Raw genomic sequence first — 19147 nt, forward strand, 5'->3', positions numbered from 1 at the left:
AGTGCGTTTTAGGTGAACTGGTCATGAAACGGAGGGCTGTTTGTGTCCTGCCAAGTGGGGGAGGCGGCTACCGTTGTCTCCTGGCTAAAAGAGCCTAGAAGCGTCAAGCAAGGGGCAGGGGATAGACAGAGACAGCTGAGGCCCAGAGGGGGCTCTTGACATCGCCGGGTCCCATCTTGGAACTCCACCTTTTCCCCAAATCATTCCCCTTTCCCCAGGCCTCTCTCCAGGCCACTCTGTGACCCACCTTCCCACACCCCACCAGCCTAGTTACAAATGGTGGTTTTCTGTTTATTGCTCAAAACCAAAAATCCAGAAGCGAAGGCGGGGAGACTGTGGGTTGGGAGACGGCGCCAGGGGGGCAGGGGCCGAGTCCCTGCCCCCCTCCATCCCTCCTCTTCTGACCGCCCAGAGCCCAGGGGTGAGGCCCCGGGACAGAGCATCTGGGAAAAGCCTTCAAGGTCAAAGGGAACAACAGAGTACTCAGGCAGTCCTTGGGGGGTACCCTGGGCCCGAGGGGCCCCAGGAGTTGCAGGGGGGCTGAGTTCCCCTCCCAGAGTCCAAAAGCCAGCAGGGCAGGAGGGGAGGGGCAGGCCCCCTGTTGGGCAACTGAGGAGAGGAGGCTTGGGCGGCAGGATGCTGGTTTATTTACGGTAGGGTCCCCAGGGCCATCAAAGCCCCCTCGTGGGACCAGGAGACTATTTACACAGCAGGAAGGAAAGGAGCCAGAGACAAGGTCCTGTACTCCTCCCTGCCCAGAATGGGAAGGGGAGGGGCGCCCTGGGTCCTGCAGCCTTCGTCCTGGGCTTCAGATGGAAACTTCATACTCCCGTGTGTCCTGGAGAGAGAGCGGGGATCAGTTGCTCGAGCGGGTGGGGATGGAGGGAACACAATGGGAGGAGGCATCCGCCAGGGAGGGGAAAGACCCTGGGTGTTTAAAATAACATTGGCCATGAGGTTTGGGAGCCACGGGGGGAGCAGGGACCAGGGCCGTATTTGGCCCTGGGGACACCTGCTTCATCTTACGGTATCTTAAAAATCACACACAAATTTGAGTTTCTGGGTTGTCCTGAGCAACCGGAAGAACTGGCAGTTGGGCCTAAGTTTCCACTGCAGACCAGATGGGGCACAAGTTGGCCACTGAGCCCCAGACCCCACCACGCTGCCACTCCCCACCGTGCACGTCTGACTCGCTGTGTTCACTGCTGTGGCCTTTGTAGGCCGCTGAGTTGGAAACCCCCAAGACGGGCAGTACAGAGACTTTGAGAGAACGTTCTGGAGCCCTGGGGGAGCTGAGAGAGGGGGCTCTCCAGGGCAGAAGGGGAAGGGCTCACCCCGGCTTCATACAGTGGGTTGCTGAAGTCTGACTCCACAGTGATGGGGCTGTAGGAATGGGAGCCCGAGAAGCCGAAGAGGGATTTTCCCTGTAGTCTGCGAAAGGGAGGAGACAGAGGGGCTTATCCAGAGGTGAGCCCCCAACACCCCCCTCGCCCTGTCTTCCGTGCCAGCCAGGCAGGACGGCTGCCCTGGCTAGCAGCTCCGGGAGCAGTGTCCTTACTTGGTGTAGTATATGTAAACACCACTGCCGAGGACAATGACCAGGCCTAGGGGCAGCAGGATGGCCAAGGCGAGGTTCCCACCCTCCAGCTGCCTCGACGGGTCCGTGGTCTGGGTCACTAGGGAGAGGAGAGGCCAGTGAGCTGCGGCTGGGCCCAGCCCACTGGCCTCTCCCAGCCTCTTGCCCTGGGCCTCGAACCCTGGGCTTCACCCCTCCGGGGCCTGGCGTCCTGCCCCCGGCCTCTGCCTTGCCCTCCCAGCGCAGCCAGGCCTGGGTCTCCACCTGCGCCCTCACTGACCTTCCAGTTTTCGGTTGTCCAGGAGCTCCTCATAGGCCACTGCGGGGAGAGGAGGGGGAGGGGACGGGGTCTGAGCCAGGGAGGGAAGGAGGCTGGGTAGAGGCCGGGGGCCCAGTGGGGCTGCGCTGGACAGCCTGGTTCTCTCTGCCTCTGCTCAACCTAAGCTCTATCCTTCCCTCGGCGGGGGCGGGGCAACACTGGTCAAGGCAGGGCCTCCTTCCGCTTTCTCCAGACCCCTAAAACTTCAGGTTTCTTGGCTGGTCCAAACTAATCGGTCTGTAGAATTTGTCAAAAATGGCGGAAACGTGAGATCTAGCCCGAGGGCAAGGAGACTTCTAAGCCAAGGCCCCTCTGCTACATCCCTTAGGACAGTTCCATGACCTTGAGGTTCCCCAAGACCACTGGATGTTCCTGTGAGGATCAGAGCCCACGGGAGGTGAAGGGGGAGCTCGGTCAGTCGTTCTCAAATTTGCTGCTCCCTGACTTTCCCAGTCCCGTCGCTCCCCAGACCCTGCTGTGCCCCCTCCTGCCCGGTCTGTCCAGGCACCTTTGCAGAGCGGGGGCTGGCTGGTCCACTGGGAGGGGTGGCCGGGCACACAGGTGATGGTGACCTCGCCGATGAGCTCAAAGCCCTCGTAGCAGAAGAAGCGCAGAGACTCTCCGGCCTGGTAGTGATGCTTGTACAGCGTCTGATAGCCGTTCTCCGGCACCCCTGGGTTCAGGCACGGCTCATACTTCACTGAGGGGCACAACGTCCGTCAGCTGCTGGCCCCCTGCTGAGCAGGCCACCCAGCCACCCTTCCCAGGGTGTCCCCAGACTCACAGGCACACTTGGGGACCCGGTCGCTCCACTTGGGTGTGCCCGTGTCCCGGCTGTAGCAAGTGAGCACTGCCGCCCCCTCCAGGCTGTACCCTGGCAGGCAGCGGTACTGGACGTGGGAGCCCACTGGGAAGCCGGCGTCGGAGGTGGTCCGGTGCCCGTTGGTGATCTCACCGGGGTCGGCACAAGTCATGACTGTTGGCAGGAGAGCAAGGTCAGGGGGAGCCTTAAAAGCCCTCCCGGAAGCTGAGGAAGGGGAGACGCCTGAGCCGTGGGCCATCTTCCCGCTAAGCACCTCCCCGTCTCCCACCATTTCCTCCAGATGCAGAGATGAGAGGTTGGAAAAATGTAAAATTCGGTGCATTTCAGATTTCGGGCTTCTTCCAGAAAAGAGCGGTGGGGACAAGCCAGGCCCCATCTGAGAATGAAATGTGAAGTCTTCTGCCCCTGTTACCGGAGCCTCGGAGCTACACCCTGAGGCCACCAGCCCCACTCGGTGGCCTCCTTCCTCACACCCGGCATCCCCAGCGCCCTCCGCTCATTTGCATAGCCTGCCCTTTACAACCTTGTTGTGCAAATAACAATCAGAGCCATTTCTAGTATACGGACCTCTGCTACGTGCTTTACAAGCACAGCATCTACACCCTGATGATCCTGAGGTCAGCGAGACTCATCTCGCAGGGCTCAGGGTGGGGAAGTAACTGGTCCAGAGCACTGGGCTGACATTCAGAGACTTGGCTCTCAGCTCAGCTTCAGGCTCGGTGTGCTGCCTTGGCCACAGGGCCTGTACCCTCTGGCTGGGTTTCAGACTGGACATACTGTCAGTCCTTCTAGAGATGGGGAGCTGTCTCAACCAGAAAGTTTTCCTTGTGTCCAGTCCAAATCCGCCTTCCTGAACTTAACTTCATTGGTCCCACCATTGTCCCCCAGGGCCAGGGAGAAGACCCACAGTCCCATATCCTGGCAGCAGGCTTCCTAAAATTTGGAGAAAATGCCAAGACGCCACCCCTTTCTGCTCCTTCAAATATCACCTCCTCAGTGAAATCTCCCCTGCCTGAAACAATGAACCCCCTCGCCCCTCTTCTCACGGTGCTTCTTCCTTATTTATAGCACCTGCTAAACTGTTCGCAAGCACAGGTCCTGTGTGAAAACTCGGATGTTAAGTCCTTTGCCTGGAAACACCCTGCAGTTATGGCTTTGGAATACCCTGAGCTGTTTTAAGTGTCCCCCTTCTGAACTGTGAGCTCCGCCAGGGTCAGGGGGGACCCCAGCCCTCTGCATCACCCCAACCCAGCATGCGGCTTCAATGACTGCGGTAAAATAAACCTAGTTCTCCGACCAGCCTAGGCCCCAGCAAACTGACTTCCCGCAGCGTCCAGGGCGGGAGATTGAGACTCGAGAAGGGTATAGAAGGGGAGGAGCGGAGGGGAGAGTCGACGGGGCGGGGCTGGGGGCGGGACTCTGACGCGACGGAGGCGGGGCCAGGAGGCGATGGGGCGGGGCCAGGAGGCGATGGGGGCGGGACCAGGAGAAAGTGAGGCGCGACCCAGAGGAAACCCGGTCAGAGCTCAGAACAGTGCACGAGGGAGGCACACCGCCCAGACGTGAGAGTGGGGTCCGCAGGGGGCAGTTTCGGGACACCGAGGATCAGAGGGGTGGAACCCAAAGGGTGAAAGGGACGAGGCCTGAGTAAGATCCGGGCAGAATCCAGAGGGAAGGGGTGAGAAACTCGGCCGGGCCGGGAGCTGGGGCAAAAAGGAACTTGAGCCCGCCGCAGAGGGGTTGCGGAGCGGCGAGACCCCGACGGGCAGGGGCGGGGCCGGAGCTCACTCTTTTGGCAGGCGGGCGGCGCGGCGCTCCAGGACAGGTCCCACTGGCAGGTGAGAATGTCGGAGCCAAGCAGCTCATACCCAGGCTCACACTGGTAGGTAAGCACCGTGCCCCGGATCAGGTCCCCGTGGGAAGCCGTCCTCCAGCCCCACTCTGGAGGGGGCAGCTCCGGGCACGTGTCGTTCCTCGGGACCTCTGTAGCGGAGAGACAGCGAGTTTGGAGGCTGTCCTGCGACGGACTCAGGGCGCCCGTCCAGACTCGGGGGCCTTGCTCCTCCCGGGATCTCTGAATGGCCGAGCCCCTGCGCGTTTCAGGACCCTAGACCTCGGTACCTTTGAAATGCAACACGAAACCCTGCCCCAGGCCCGGGTTTGGGGGCCCTGGCGGTGCCTGGAACTGTAGCGTGAGGTCGGGCCCAGAGGAGAGGAGGCGGCGGCGCGGTTGAGGTCCCCGCAGCTGGGCCAGGACTCGGGCGCTGGGACCGTCCCCATCGAAGAGGGTCAGCATGTCCCCTTCACGCACATTCAGGCTGCAGAGATTGGAACCAGATGTGCGGGGCGGGTTACGATTCGCCCCTCCTGTGCGGTTCTGCCCAGTCAGTAACTCTGTTCATTAGGAACCCCACCTACTCCCCAGCCCTGTCTGCACGTGTTCGGTGGCGCTCGGAGTTCCTGCTTCCTGATTCCCAGCCCAGCTCCCCAGAAACTCCTCGCACTCTCCGGTCGCACCTCCCTCCCCGGGGATGCACAGTCTCTCTCAAGTCCAGCTCCGGCCAGTCACAGGCCATTTCTTTCATCACCGGCCCAACTCCAGGAGCCGCTGAGACTATCCGCCTTGGGGCCATGCCCACTCCTTGTTCCAACCGGTCACATGGTCATCTCATCCCCAATCAGCTCCCTGGCTTCTCCCCACCCCCACTGCCACCCCATAGGCTGGTGACCAGGCCACAGTTTGGGCCTGGGTTCCTGGAAACCGCTCAAGGGGCAGCCTCGAAACAGCCAAAGAGCGAGTGACACAGGGCCAGAGCCCCCTTTTCACTACAGCCGCTGCAGAAGCCCCTGAGTGACCCCATGTCCTTGTCCAGAGTCGCCTGGACAAACCAAAAGCGATTTGTTCCTAGGTCTCCCTGACACCCCCACACCCCTGTCCTGAACTGTCAGTCACCTTTTCATCTCGGGTAGCCAGCCAGGCTCCCGGCGCCGGCTGCAGTGTCGTCACGCCACGCTCCACGGGGCCCACACCCACCGCGCCCTCCGCAGCACCCTAACGTACATTTCAACTTGGAGCAAGATGCGCTTCTCCTCCTGGACGTGCAGGCCCCACACGCAGTCCTGGCCGGGGCTGTAGCTCTGGGGCCAGTCGGGAGAGAGGACCACGCCAGCCGCCTCTGACAGCTCCCCTCCGCACATGGCTGCGGGAGAAGGGGGTGCACATTCCCAACTCCCCGTCTTCGTTCACCGAAGGTCTACCTACTCCCAGCTGTGGGCACCAGACTGCTTCACGGGCTCCCTCTTAATTACCTGTGCCCAATCCCGGCCTTGCTCTCGCGTAGCCCCGCCCACCTGGCCCCGCCCACTCTCCCGCCTATGCGTTACCCCGCCCATCCCAAGACTTAGCTCCAGCTAGAGCTCTTCAAGACATTTGGGTCACGACCCCTAAATTCTGTAACAAACCCACCAATTATTCAGCTGAGAAAAACGATCTCTGAAAAGGACAAGGATTTTACCCAAGGTCTGGGTTTACTGGGTTTGGATATGCAAGTCTCCTTCCCGAATGGCCTTCTCCAGCTGGGGGCGGGGGGGTGGCTGGAGACGGGGGAGGGAGCTCCTGGGGATGTGGGGGCTCACCCTTGCAGGCTGGCTCTGTGTCATTCCAGTGGGGTTCTGTGGGATCCACACATTCGATGGCATTTGGGGGGCCAGGGGGCTCCAGGGCATATCCTGGGAGGCACGAGAAGGTGGCCAGTGCCCCTGGGCGGTACTCTGGGTCTGTGGTGGTGACATTGCCGTGTGCCAGGAAGGGAGCGAAGCAGCGATCTTCTTCAAAGGCTAGAGAGGAGTCAGTCACAGAAAGTAAGCATGAGGACAGGCCTCAGGGGATCTCAGACTGGGGGGGTCTGGGGCTGAGTTCAAGTGACGTTTGGCTGCTCAGTGGGTTGTTTAAAATAGAATGCCTTTGCGCTTAGCTTTCACTCTCCAGTCTCCCCCAAATCCTAACCCTTCTCATTCTCACATTTATGTTACCTTCCTGGCCGCTGACGGGGAACCCCTAGGCTAGTCAAATCCCAGCCCCCGTTCTACAGATGAGGAAACTGAGGTCCACAGACCAAAAAAACACTTGCCCAATGTCACACAGAATCAGGTCTCAAACCCAGATTGCTTGACTCCTAGCCAGAGTCACTCGGTTTTGGAAACTGCAGAGGAGGGAGGGAAAGGGTGCCTTCGGAGAACCAGCTCACACAGGTGTGTTCTCGCCTCAAAAATAAGAGTTAGAGGGGCGCCTGAGTGGCTCAGTCGGTTAAGGGTCCAACTCCTAGTTTCAGCTCATGGACTCTTAGTTTTGGCTCAGGTGGAGGCCGCACTGGGCTCTGCTTGTGGATTCTCACTCTCCCTCTGTGAGTGCCCCCCACTCCCGCTCATACTCTGTGTGTGTGTGTCTCTCTCCCTAAAGTAAATAAATAGATCTTAGAGGGAGAGAGAGAGTGCAGGGGTGGGGAGGAGCAGAGAGAGGTGGGGAGAGAGAATCTCATGTAGACTCCCCGATGAGAGCTGACCCTGACTTGGGGTTTGATCCCCCAACCCTGAGATCATGATCTGAGCTGAAACCAAGAGTTGTCCGATTAAATGACTGAGCCACCCAGGCAGTCCATAAAGAAATCTTAAAAAAAACAAAAACAAAAAACAATTCTCCCCACCCTTGATTACCCATGTTGTGGCTAGAATCCCAAAGTACAACAAATGCAGAAGCTACTCAATTTTGACTTTGGACTAACTCAGCAAAAAAGAACATTTGGAGAGCATTTTTGCTTTTGCCCACGTGATCATAGCTAAGCTGCAGAACGACCCGTGGGGAGGAGTGTGAAGCCCATAGAGCAGCACTGGCCCACAATCAGGGAGGCAGACCTCAGCCCTCGGAATTCTCTGCACATTTGCAAGTCAAACAGGCAGTTTATTTTTCAGATCTGCTGTTCTAGTTCACTGTTACTTACAACCTGATGAGGTCTCAAGTCCAAATCCTATGCGTCCACCAGGGCCCAGTGCCCGATAAATCAGTTGCTCCTTTGATTCACACCACAAACCAGCCCCTCCTGTCTCTGAGCATTTCACCTTCTTTCTCTCTCTCCTGCTACTGCTTGCACAGATCCTCTGCTCCAGTCACGCTGAAATACCCTCTTTCCCAAACATACCAGGCCTTTCTCTACCTCTTTACTGTTGCTCAGCCCGTTCCTCTCACCTGAGATGCTCACCCCTAATCTCCCTCTTTTAAAATGCTCTCTATCTTAGGGGCACCTGGGTAGCTCAGGTGGTTAAGGGTCTGGCTCTTGGTCTCCGCTCAGGTCATGGTCTCAGGGTTGTGAGACTGAGCCCCACATCACGCTCTACACTGAGCACGAAGTTCTGCTTGGGATTCTCTCTCGCTCTGCCCCTTCCCACTCCACTTTCTCTCACTCTCTAAAAAATAAAATAAAATAAAATAAAATAAATTCTCTCTATCCAGTAAGGGCCAACTCAAATGCCTCTTCTCCCACAATCACTGACCACCTTGTTTCTACCTGTCCAGCATCTGCACCGCCGTCTTCTGTTCAAGGCACTCCTACTTTCATTTTGGGACACACGCCTCCCCCATTTCCAGTCCAGGAGGTCCAGTTGGGCCAACTCTGGATGGTCATGTGATACGGGTCTGCCAATCATACCGCCACCAGCCCTTCCTTCCGTGATTGGTCAATGACCTCAGCCAGAGCAATGAGAGCCCCCCCCTGGCATTTTGGCTGCCCCTCTTAGGAAAGCGGTGCCCTTTCTCTTTCTGATGGACTTGCTGTGTGGGTGGCATGTCAGTTTGAACTGCTAGGGGCACCACAGACTGAGAGCCTGACTGACGGTGAAGCCAACACGGAGGGAAACACTGAGGGGTGAAGGTGCCCGGTGTCTTGGCTGTGTACCTGGATCCAGCTATCCGTGAAACTTAAATGGGAAGAGCCCCCCCAGGAATTGGAGGGGGTCCTTGTAGTTTGGGGGTGGGGAGGAAGTTAGTTTCCAGAGATCCAGACAGAGGTGAGCAGGGACAGGGTCTGTGCTTGTGACCATACCCTGCCCTCAGCAAGATGGCAAAGTGCAGGAGTTGGGATCCCTGGGTGGGGGTGAGGGGGGGACACACTTACCTTCAAATCGGAGGCTTAGCAGCAGGGGGTTGGCGGGTGTCTCTGAAAGCAGCTCCACATAAAGGGACTGGGCGTCACTGATGAGACCCCGCTCCGGGACGTCGTCCATATCCGAGTCATAGATGACTGGGGAGAGGGGGCTGCCCCCTGAGCGCACCATCAGCCTGCGATGGAGAGAAGTTTCCCCTCGGAAGCTGGCTCGTCGCTTGCCGGCTCTCCTAACTCGTTTTCACAGCTGTTATTTTCAAGCATCAGCTACGTCCCGTGTATGCTAAGTCTTCGCACATTTTGTCTCATTACTTTTCACAAGAGCCCTTGAGTCAGCATGATTTATCATCCCTGATTTTATAGATGAGGAAATGGAGGCCCAGAGTCACCTGCCCCGCGTCACAGAGCAACTAGTGGCAGAGCTGAGGTAGTGGCTGGTCAGGCGAGAAGGGGTACCAGTGATGATGGTGAGGACAGACACATTTCCAGGGCTCACTCCCTTCCGAGCACTTCCCGTAACTCAACACCTTTATCCCCACAGACACCTTCTGAGGAGGTCCTGTGATCTCCATTCTACTGAAGAGGAAACGGAGGCACAGACAGGGCCGGCAACTGGTCTGTTTGCACAGCTATACCACCTAAGGGGAAGGACTGATCTGCGTTTGATACACCTCTTAACTGGGATCCACCCCAGGTCGGTCTGACTCCCCAGTGAAGCCTTCCTATTTCCCTCAGGTGGCGACCTCTGAGCCAAGGCCCAGACCCTCACCGGTCATTGTCCTCATCCAGTGAGACCCTCTCGAAGTGCAGGTGAAGCCGGCGTCCCTCAGCTGCTTCAATGACCCACCGGCAGGTGAGGTTGGGCCCTGCCGCTCCTCCAGGCTCAGGGGACACGATGCGACCCAGTGTAGCATTGTGGATGGTGCCACCACAGGATGCTGGGGGTAGAGGGGGGACATGGGAAGGTGACTTGTCCTCCTGTCTTCAGAGCGGTTACATCCACACTTTCGGCTGGGACCCAGCCTCAGAGTGCTCTCTGCCCTACAGGCTCACCCCAGAGGGTGGGACCTTCTCCAAGGCCACCACCCAGGTAGGGGACCAATCCCACAGCATGGACCCTCCCTAGGACGGAAAGCCTGCTGATATGAACACTCCCCAGGTATGGACACCCTGGCATGGGGAGTATGAGGGATCCCCAAAATGGAAGCCCTCAAATTTGAAAATCTTTAAGATGGTATCCCCAGGATAAAGATTCTTCATGATAGGGAACCTCTAGATATGGACTTCCAGAATGGTTTCCTTGAGCATGAGGAGTCTCCGAAGGAAGACAGCTCCAAAAGAAGACATCTCCAGAATGGTGACTCCCCATATGGAAACCCTTTAGGCAGGACATCCCCAGATAGAGACACCCCCCTGCCCCCACTGCTGCCAAGGATGACAATTCTCCAAGGGTCGACACCTTCTGTATTAAGAGCTCCAGATGGAGACACCAGGATAGGGACTCTTCCAGGCAGACACCCCTTCAAGATGGGTGTTGGCCAAAGATAGAGACCCCCAAGATAGTACCCGCCCAGTGGGGCTCCCAGGACAGAAGCCGCACCTAGCGTGCAGGAGACTCACCCACGCAGCTGGGGGGTTCGCCACTCCAGGCTGGCCGGGTGCCGTTGAGGCAGATAAGGGTCTCCTCGCCCTGCAGCTGGTAGCCTGAATCACAGTGGAAGGTGGCAGTACCCCCAGGATGCAGGTCCGTCACGCTCACGTCCCCGTGGGCCGGCCGGGGAGGGAAGCCGCAGCTCAGGAGGTAGGCTGGATCGGCAGAGCCGGGAGAAGCGAGACGGGTTTTCCCGTGCCAGCCTCTCCCACCGGTCCCCTCGTACACGCTTCCCTCTTAGGTTCCTTGCTGGCAGAGGGGGCTCCCTACTGGAGGTCTCGCACGGCCACTTGGTCTCACGAAGAGGCCATCTCAACATCCCTTCTGTCCCCTAGTCTTTGTAATCTACCCACTTCGCCCTCCATTTCGTAGATGCAGTATCTGAGACTCAAAGAAATTCTGCCTCTCGCGCTCACTTTGCCTGGGCAACCTCAGGCAAGTCAGTTGGCCACCGCGAACCGAGCCAGCTCTAAAAATAACAAATAGTGTCTGCAGAACTTGTTCAGCTTCTAAAATGAGCTCATGCAGTGCTTCTGAGGTAGCCACAGGAAGGCCGTGATCCATTTTCCAGATGTAGCAATGGGTTGTTAAGTGACTCCTAGTGATTTCTCCCCGCTGAGGTGCGTGGTAGGAGCAGAGCCCCAGCTTTCCTCCAGAGGAGCCCTCATGAAACTCCTTTGGGAAGTTTGGCTATCTTGTCCCTGGAGACCTTAGTACTCAGTGCCCCCTCCGTGAATCCCCAGGGAAGGTGAAGGCCTTGCTGTCCTTAAAGAGCTGGTTTCTCTTCTCCTCTCTTGCAGTGAGAACTGAGTGATCTCTCTTTTTGTGCTGCTAAGAAGCTCAGAACCAGATCAAGGCTTGTTCCGAGCAACAGTGGCTTGTCCATCCACCTTCTATTTTTGTCATCTTTAATAAGCACTTCCTGGTACCCATTTTCTTATTTAATTTTGCTGCATTGTTTTTCGAAAGCCTCCTGAAACTCTTGTGGAATCACAGGAGATAAAACAAAGAAATAGGAAGTGACTTGGGGCCGGGGTGGGGGGGTGGGTGCTGGCCGGCCTAGCCGGAAGGTCGTGAAGTCTTGATCTTGGGGTCATGTGTTTGAGCCCCATGTTAGTCACGGAGTAGAGATTACTTAAATCTCTAAACTTAAAAAGGTAGGAGAGAGTACGGAAGTGGGGGAGGGAAGAAGGGAGGAAGGAAGTGACTTGGCAGGAGACAGTGGACTCTAAATTTGGTCCGGACATAGTTCTATGCTTCAGACCAGACAGAGTTCATCAAGAAGGGCTTCCTGGAGGAGATGTACCAAAGCTGCGTCTCTGTAGGAGGGGCAGGCTCTGGATAGCCGTGCTTGGGAGATTCCGGCTCGCCTGGGCCTTGCTTTTGCTAACTGTGCCGCCCTGAGTGATTAAGTCAGAGACCTGGTCTCCCTACTTCACAGTTCAGCAAGCATTTCCTTGGCTGGGTGCTAGTGCAGAGAGGTGAAAAGGACCCAGGCCTTGTCCGTTCGGAGTCTGCAGTCTACCGAGACAGACCCCAAAAGTTTCTCGAGCACGGTGGCTTAAATAAATATTAGCCTCTTGATGGCTCTCCACGACCGACAGAATCCAGCCCAAACGCTTTGGATTGACATTCCAGCCCCTTCTATCACTGCTCCCAGCCGAACACCTCCAGCTTCAGTTCTTAAACCCACAACCCATAGAGCCTACCCACAAGGTAGCTTTGTGACTTCATATTTTTTCGCATCATCTCCCCTACCTGCGAGGTCCTTTTCCCGGTCTTTCTCATCTTTCAAGGAGTAACGTAAGTACCACCTCTTCCAGGAAGTCTTCCTCGCCCCTCCCCTCTCCCACAGAGTTAGTTTCTTTCTTGCCTCCACACCTGTGCTCGCGTACTTTTATCATCACGTGAACTGCTGTCTGTTGCCATGGTGAGGCTGAACCCGCCTCACTTGTTTTGTCCCCTAAAAACCTGGCCAAGCCGATCTGCCCATGCAACCTAGAGGTGATATGCGCCTGAACACACTGGACTGGGAGATGGGCACACCTGACTTCTAGTTCTAGCTCCACGACTTATTCGCTGTATGACCTTGGGCAGGTGATGCCCCCTCGGGGGCCTGTCACCCGTCAATAGCAGTAGTAAGTCCTACCATTGGCCAGCCAGCCTTCCAGTTAAAGGAAAGAAACACGCAAAGCACCTCACACAGAGAAAGTGCTCAGAAAATCTGAAGCCCCCGTCCCTCAGGCTCGATGAATGAATGACCGGGAGTCTGCGGATCTGTCTGCTGACTCTGCAGCACACCTGTGGGTGGCTGGGCCCTCCCTACAGCCCTTCTTCCTCTTGGAGGTGGAGTGGCCAACGGCCACCCTTGGCGGTGCCCCGGGAAGCACACAAAACAACCAGTCAGCACCAGGGTTGTGTAAATGGGAGTGTTTGCTGGGCCTGGGGCGAGCGGTGATGGAACCTTTGGCCTTTCAGAGAAGCTAACAAGGCCACTCTGGACCAGAGGCCCCCGCTAGTGGAGACTGGGGAAGGCTTAAACAGGGCCTCGGTCCCAGAGGGGCCCAGAGAAGCCGCAAAGCAGGGAAGACCGAGGCAGGTAATGAAGGCCAATTTATGCAACAGCCCTGCTTCCCCAGATGTCTGAAGAGTCCTATTTTCAGGGCCCTAGGGAAGTGGCTGCTTAAGGGAGCTGGCGGGGAGCCATTTCGTAATGTTGGAAGGGCAGTCCCCCAACCCCCGCCCTAGGCCCTTGGGCATGACCTTGCTCCCTGCCAACCGGACCACCAGTTACGTGGCTCCCGTCTCACTGGCCCTTCCGCCTTGTGCATAAGAGTCCCTGGGGCCCAAGCAGAGGCCTCAGGAGAAACTGGAAAGGGTGTGAGGCAGGGATCCGTGTTGTGTGTGTCCTGGATAAGGCCCACGAGGGGCAGGCAAGGCCATGAGGTGATGTGAAGGGGACGTTGGCCCCAAACCCAGTTCGCTCTGTTTCTGAGGAGCACAGGAAGGGGCTTTGGAGACGGCAGCAGCGTCTGGAACGGGACAGCAGGTTGCCGCGCACACACACGGGCTAGAGCGTATGCTCGCTCTGTGGGAAGGTTCCTGCACACACAGGTGAGCACGGTGTGCACCTGCGTGTAGGCTGTCTGTGGGGGGTGCTCCTGAGTGCGGTCGTGCACGGATACCACCCCTTCCTACACCCCCAAAGTCAGCAGGATCTTTCTAGGTCACACATCTGAGGTTGTCACGACCTTGCTTCAGACATTTCAAGAACGTCTCCATGTCCCTTGCAGGGTAAGTAGTCTGTACCCATTACTGAATTTGATGAGGCCCTTCCTGATCTGAATCCAACCTCCTAGTCTGGTTTCTTTTTTTTTTCTCTCTCTCTTTCTTTCTTTCTTTTTTTTTTTTTAAAGATTTTACCCATTTATCTGACAGACAGAGATCACAAGTAGGCAGGAGGCAGGCAGAGAGAGAGGAAAGCAGACTTCTGCTCAGCAGCTCCATCCCAGGACCCCAGGACCACGACCCAAGCCGAAGACAGAGGCTTCAACCCACTGAGCCACCCAGGCGCCCCCTTAGTCTGGTTTCTTACAGCCTGCTTTTCTCGCACCACTTTCTGGGCTTTTCTGTAGCAGTGACTGACATTCCTGAGCTCTCATTGTGGACCAGACACTATTTTAAGCACTTGACATGTGTTATTAGTTAATTTGGCCTTCCTAATAATACCATGAGCCAAGTATTATGGTTCCCATTTTTCAGATGAGACCGTGAGGCACAGAGAGGTTAAGTAAGTCACCCCAGGTCACACAGCTAGCGCAGTTCTATCTTCCATGCTGAATGACTTCAACTCCTCAAGGGGATCACGCTTTTTCATGCAGCTGGACCCCCGTCTTCCTCATTCTCCGTCCCCACCCTTCCCCCTGTAGCTCTTATTTTTGGTCCCAGCTTCATTACCTCCTCCAAGAAGGTGTCCCTATATTCCTTAGGAGAAATGTAGGTCCCTTTGAAATTTGTTCCCTCTGCCTGGGTTTCCTTCCTCATAGGGCCGTAGGTCCTTATCTCATTGAATTATAATCATCCTGATTACTTGTCCATCTCTCTACCTAGATTCTGAGTTCCTGGAAGATTTACGTCTGGCTTGTTCTTGCTTTCCGTACGGACTACACAGGGCAGGTATGAATGGGTGTTCAATAAACATTTTTTGAGTGAATCAATGACCTGCCACTCTGGTGTGTGCACACTGAGTCTGTGAGTGTGCAAAATAAGAGTCTGGCCGGCATAGATCTCCTCTGAGGGCTCTGCCCGCCCCCTACAAGGTCCTAGACAGGAGGAAAAGCCCCTGACATCTCCTTAAGCTCAGATGCCTCCCAGAGATGCCTCTTGTGCCCAGTGTGGCCCCTACCCTTCCACCAGCGCCCCAGACTCCTCACCCTGATAGTGGATCCTGAAGCCACCGCCCCTTGGGACCCGTGGGCTCTGGAAGTGCAGGAGCAGCCGGTTGGTTGGACTCCGGAGCACCTGTCCTTCTCCCAGCATGGAGGAGTTAGCCAGGAGTCGGGGGGCCAGGCCTGGGGACCCCCCACCAGCCAGCACCAGGAGTTCCTCCTCCCGAGATAGGTTCAGCGTCTGCACCTAAAGAAGGCCAGACCCAGACCACCGCCCCCCCACCCCACAGGACAAGTCAGTCAAGGTGGGTGACCCCTAAGCCCCCCACCGTTTGCCTCCCTTTCTCCTGTGTGTGGCAGCCCAAATACCACCGTGACATCGGCCACATTATAGAACTCTGGGAGAGTCTCTGAGATCCTCAGAAAACAGGCCCACGGAGTCAGGGAAGTTTCCCAGGCCAAACCTGTGCCCACGGCTGGGCCCAGAGGGAAGGGCTTGGGGGCTTCAAAGTCCCGTTACCTGGATCTCAATGCCGTAGCCAGGGTAGACATGGATGCTGTAGGTGCAGTCCAAGAGCCCGGCAGTGCGGCTGGCAGCACTGCCCAGGTCCGGAGACTCCACATGCCCTTCGCCCTCAGAGATGTTGTTATTACACAGAACTAAAGAGACACAAGGGGCCGGAGCTGACCGCTTCCCTGTACTCTCGCCCTCCCAGCCAAGCATCTCTGGGGGCCCCCGCCTGGCTTGTCCCCCGCACCTCCCCCCGTCTTCATCGGCGGCGGCTCCCTCTCCCACCCGGGCCCACAACTCCCTTCCCCGGCTGTAGTAGAGATAAAGCCCACCGCAAGGGTAGACACGCGCCCACCATAATAATAAATCATCAAATAATAATCACAAATGATTGAGCAGAGGCCCCTGTCCCGTCTGTACGCAGACCCCTACTTCCACGCGTTTCCCGCAGCCTCTCCCCCGGCACCCCGCGCTCTCCCACGTTCACGCTCCGGCACACTGTCCCCGCCCCCTTCAGACGCCTCACCTGGGCTGGTCACCGTGGTGGTGACGGTGGTCGTGGTGATGATGGTGGTCGTGGTCTCCTCCTCTCCTCCCTCAGGCCCGAGGGGCGGGCCTGGGGAGGCGGGGCCGGGGAGGGGCGGGGCCGTCGTTCCCGGGGGCGGGGTCAGCAGCTCGGGCGCGGTGGGGCCTGCCCCCCTTCCCCCTTTAGGGGTTACCGCGGTTGTCAGAGGCCCAGTCCCGGGCTCAGTGGCGCGTGGCAGGGAGGGCGCTGTAAGAGTCTGGCCGGCTGGAGGGGTGGCTAGTGTGGGGTCCGGATCAGATCCTGGGACAGGACAAGGTAAGGCGCAGAAAGAGCAGATTGGTGGGTCATGGGTGGGGAGCAGGGCTGAGGGAAACTGAACCCGCAAGTAGCAAGCCCCCCACCTCTCCCTTGCGCACACGAACACGTCCCAAGGCTTCCCCGGCCCTCCCTCTCCACCTCTCCACCGAGGCCCTTCCGCTGGGTCAGTCTCCTTGAGACTCTCCACGCTTCCCCGCGCAGGCCTGGCTCCCTTGCCTGCGCACCCCTTCCTCCCTCCTCTTCCTCTCTTTGGCTCTGTCTGGAACTCTTCTTCTCTGTTTAGTATTCTTGTGGCTCTCTGATTTTATGATTCTAAATCTGCTACTCTCTGCATTTCTCTCTCTTTCTAGGTCTCTCTCCCCCGATTCCTCAGACTCTGGTTCTCTGAGTTTCCATCTGTCTTTCTCTCGGATGGTCTGTTTTTCTGTCTGGCTCTGGCTCTTGATCATTCAGTCTCAATCGCCCTGGTACTCTGTCTATGCCGTTTTGATTCTCTCTGACCATATCTTGCTGGATATCACTGGCTTGGGTCCCCATCTCCTCGAGTTAATGTCCCTCCCTCTTTCTCTGGGTCAATTCTGCCACTCTGGGGCCTCACCCGGCAGGTAGCCCATCTCTGGACCCCTCCTCAGCAGGGCCCCATGGAGCAGCTCGGCCAAAACCTCAGAGGCTACTGTGGGGGCCTCACTTCCAGGCTCTGGTAGTGCCTCTTCTTCCTTCAGGGGCAGACCTAGGAGATGAAGTTGTGTGAGCCCTTCCACTGCCCCACACTCCTTCCTTCTCCAGAAAGATCTTTTCCAGAGCTCTTCCTCCCCTCTCAGTCAGCTGGGCCTGCAGGAGCTCAGAGGGTCCCAGACTGGGCTGAGAGCCAAGAGTGGAGGAGGGGCTCCCAGCTGTCCCTGGCACCCCTGCACCTTCCTCTCCACCCCACTCCCCTCCCACGCTGTGTGGGCCTTCAGTGAACATCTTGGCTCTTATGAACCCTGGACAGCGCCAGCCGAGTGGAGAGGGGCCCCGGTGCTACCTTCCTTTCCCCTTCGATGGTGCTCTTCCCCCAGCCCTGGAGCTCTGCGGAGGGTCTGGCAGCACCTCCCAGCCCTTGCTTCTGCAATGCCCAGCTTTATCTCTGGGTTTCTATCTCTGCAGTGTGGTTCCCACTCTCTCTCTCTCTCTTTCATTCTCTGCAGTCTCTGCCCGCTTCCCCGGAGTCTGGCGAGGGGTCAGAGTAGAGGACTGAATATCTGGGCTCTGAGCACTGCCTCTGTTCATCTGTCTTTGTCCATACGTCCAAGAGCATTTGTGCGTGCAGTGCCTGGCGTCTCTCCCCGCACCTCCATCTCCCACCCAGGTACCCTGCATGCTTCGGCCGCCTCCGCAGACATCCCCCCAACTTCCCCAGCCCTTCTTCCTGGATTTAACCCCTGAGACGCTGGTTAAAGCTCCCCTCAATCATTTCCCCACCTTCTCAGTATTGGGGGTTAGGACTCCAGGTACAAGTCAGAATGCCCTGGCTTGCCCCTTCCCTGTCAGCTGTACCCGTCCTCCCCCAGAAGCTCAGAAAGCCAGGATGTTCAGAGAAGGGATGGTAGAGGACCCCAGGTGGGGACCATCCCAGGGCCTACCCCCATGCTCCCATGTCCTTACCCTGAATCCAGGGACAGCTCAGCAGAATTAGGAACAGCAGCTGGGGAGGCGGCGGGTGCTGGGCCCTGGGAGTCCCCATGGCGACTCACACCGATTTCTCTTCTCTGCGCCTCTCCTAAATAATCTAGCTGTCACCTTTCCTCCGTCTCCTTTTATCTTTCCCTTTAATTTTCTTTTTTTCTTTTTCTTTTTTTTTTTTTCCCTGCTAGCAGTTAGCAAGGAAGACAATTTCTCTGTCCCTTGGGATGGAGGGGCAGAATTGGGCTGGGGGTCGCCTGGATCCCACCCCTCCTTGCCCAATCTCCTCTGTCCTCTGTTATCAGGTCTGTGGGAGAGGGGGCGCGGCTCCGGCTGCAGGGGGTGGGACCGGGAAGGCCAAAGGGGCTGGGTCGCCTGGGTTACCCTCTCGCTCGGGCGCGTGGGTCCATCGAGCTAGCTGGATCCCAGGCTGGGGGAGTAGGGAGAGGCAAGACAGCTTCTGAAGGTCTGGGGTGGGGTCGGGGATCGGGAGGGTCCCTACTGTGCTCTAGCGGGGCTTGGTGGGGACGGGAGGGGGTTGCGGAACCTGGAGAGCCGAAGCTCGGGCACTGGAGCTGCGGGAGGGAGAAGCTGAGAAAGGTGTCGAGCCCACGTCAGATCCTGGGGACGGGCGAAGGGAGGGGCCTGGGATTTATTTGGGGGCGATGGGGGGGGGAGGCAGAAGGAGGAAGTGCAGATGGAGGAAGGAGGGACCACATGAGCCAGACCGTAATCCTCACTCCCGCGGCCCCTAGGGGAGGCAGAGGAAACTCTGGTCCTAGCTGTAATTACAGCCCCTTCCCCCAGCCTTTCCAGCACATCTGGAATCTGAATCTCCTTTTCCCAGGGTGCCGAGGGGCGGCACCGCTGGGTTCACGCTTGCTCAGCTCCCCAGTATGCCCCTTGCCCACATCCAGGCGCCTCCCTCCTCCCCACAGGACCTCCTTTCCCTTTTACAGCTCCTGTGAAATGGGCTTTCCCCTCCCCCAGGAGAATGGCAAGTTTCCACGTTTATGAGAAGTCTAAGGGGCGACAGTCCAAGATCTGGGGGAGGAGAGACCCCCTTCTCTTGCGTATAGGACCCCGGCCAGCTGCCAGGCAGCTTCAACTTTGATTTTTTTTTTTTTTTCCTCCTGGCCTCCCTCGGAACGCCTCTGGGCGCCCTTTTCAGCACCACGAGCTGGCGGACAGCTCTCCCCGGCCCAGCCCGAGCGGCCC

At 57.5% G+C, this 19147-nt stretch overlaps 1 protein-coding gene and 1 long non-coding RNA gene across 5 annotated transcripts; one reads left to right on the forward strand and one right to left on the reverse strand.

The window, feature by feature from the left end:
- Positions 1-277: 277 nt before the first annotated feature.
- On the reverse strand, positions 278-19109 carry SEZ6L2 (seizure related 6 homolog like 2). 4 transcript variants are annotated; one of them, XM_032327830.1, is made up of 18 exons: positions 17912-19078; positions 16866-16997; positions 15950-16249; positions 15433-15572; positions 14958-15159; positions 10494-10679; positions 9643-9811; positions 8886-9049; positions 6355-6555; positions 5780-5918; positions 4840-5036; positions 4507-4701; positions 2680-2871; positions 2404-2595; positions 1857-1895; positions 1559-1676; positions 1335-1431; positions 278-838 (listed from the first exon to the last, which is right to left on the reverse strand). In XM_032327830.1, the coding sequence occupies exons 1-18, from the start codon at positions 17988-17990 to the stop codon at positions 809-811; spliced, it is 2772 nt and encodes a 923-aa protein (XP_032183721.1). In that variant the 5' UTR covers positions 17991-19078; the 3' UTR covers positions 278-808. The 4 variants fall into 4 exon arrangements, with proteins under 4 accessions (XP_032183721.1, XP_032183724.1, XP_032183723.1 ...); XM_032327831.1 differs by having other exon boundaries at positions 726-838; positions 1335-1456; positions 17912-19109; XM_032327833.1 differs by lacking the exon at positions 16866-16997 and having other exon boundaries at positions 17912-19083.
- LOC116580963 lies at positions 4206-13930 on the forward strand. The gene is made up of 4 exons (XR_004281842.1): positions 4206-4280; positions 9415-9567; positions 9663-9726; positions 11325-13930. It is a non-coding gene; the product is annotated as an uncharacterized LOC116580963 (long non-coding RNA).
- Positions 19110-19147: the final 38 nt, after the last annotated feature.

This window comes from Mustela erminea, chromosome 20 (genome assembly GCF_009829155.1).
Source record: "Mustela erminea isolate mMusErm1 chromosome 20, mMusErm1.Pri, whole genome shotgun sequence".
NCBI lineage: Eukaryota > Metazoa > Chordata > Mammalia > Carnivora > Mustelidae > Mustela > Mustela erminea.

Bases quoted from the DNA above. Each gene is read 5' to 3' on its own strand.
- SEZ6L2 (XM_032327830.1), bottom strand. From the start codon at position 17,990: ATGGGGACTCCCAGGGCCCAGCACCCGCCGCCTCCCCAGCTGCTGTTC. The intron at 16,250-16,865 runs GTGAGGCCCCAG...GTCCTGTCCCAG, and splicing joins AGAGATGGGCTACCTGCCGG to GATCTGATCCGGACCCCACA. The intron at 1,896-2,403 runs GTGCCTGGACAG...CTCTCCCCGCAG, and splicing joins CCAGCCCCCGCTCTGCAAAG to TGGCCTATGAGGAGCTCCTG.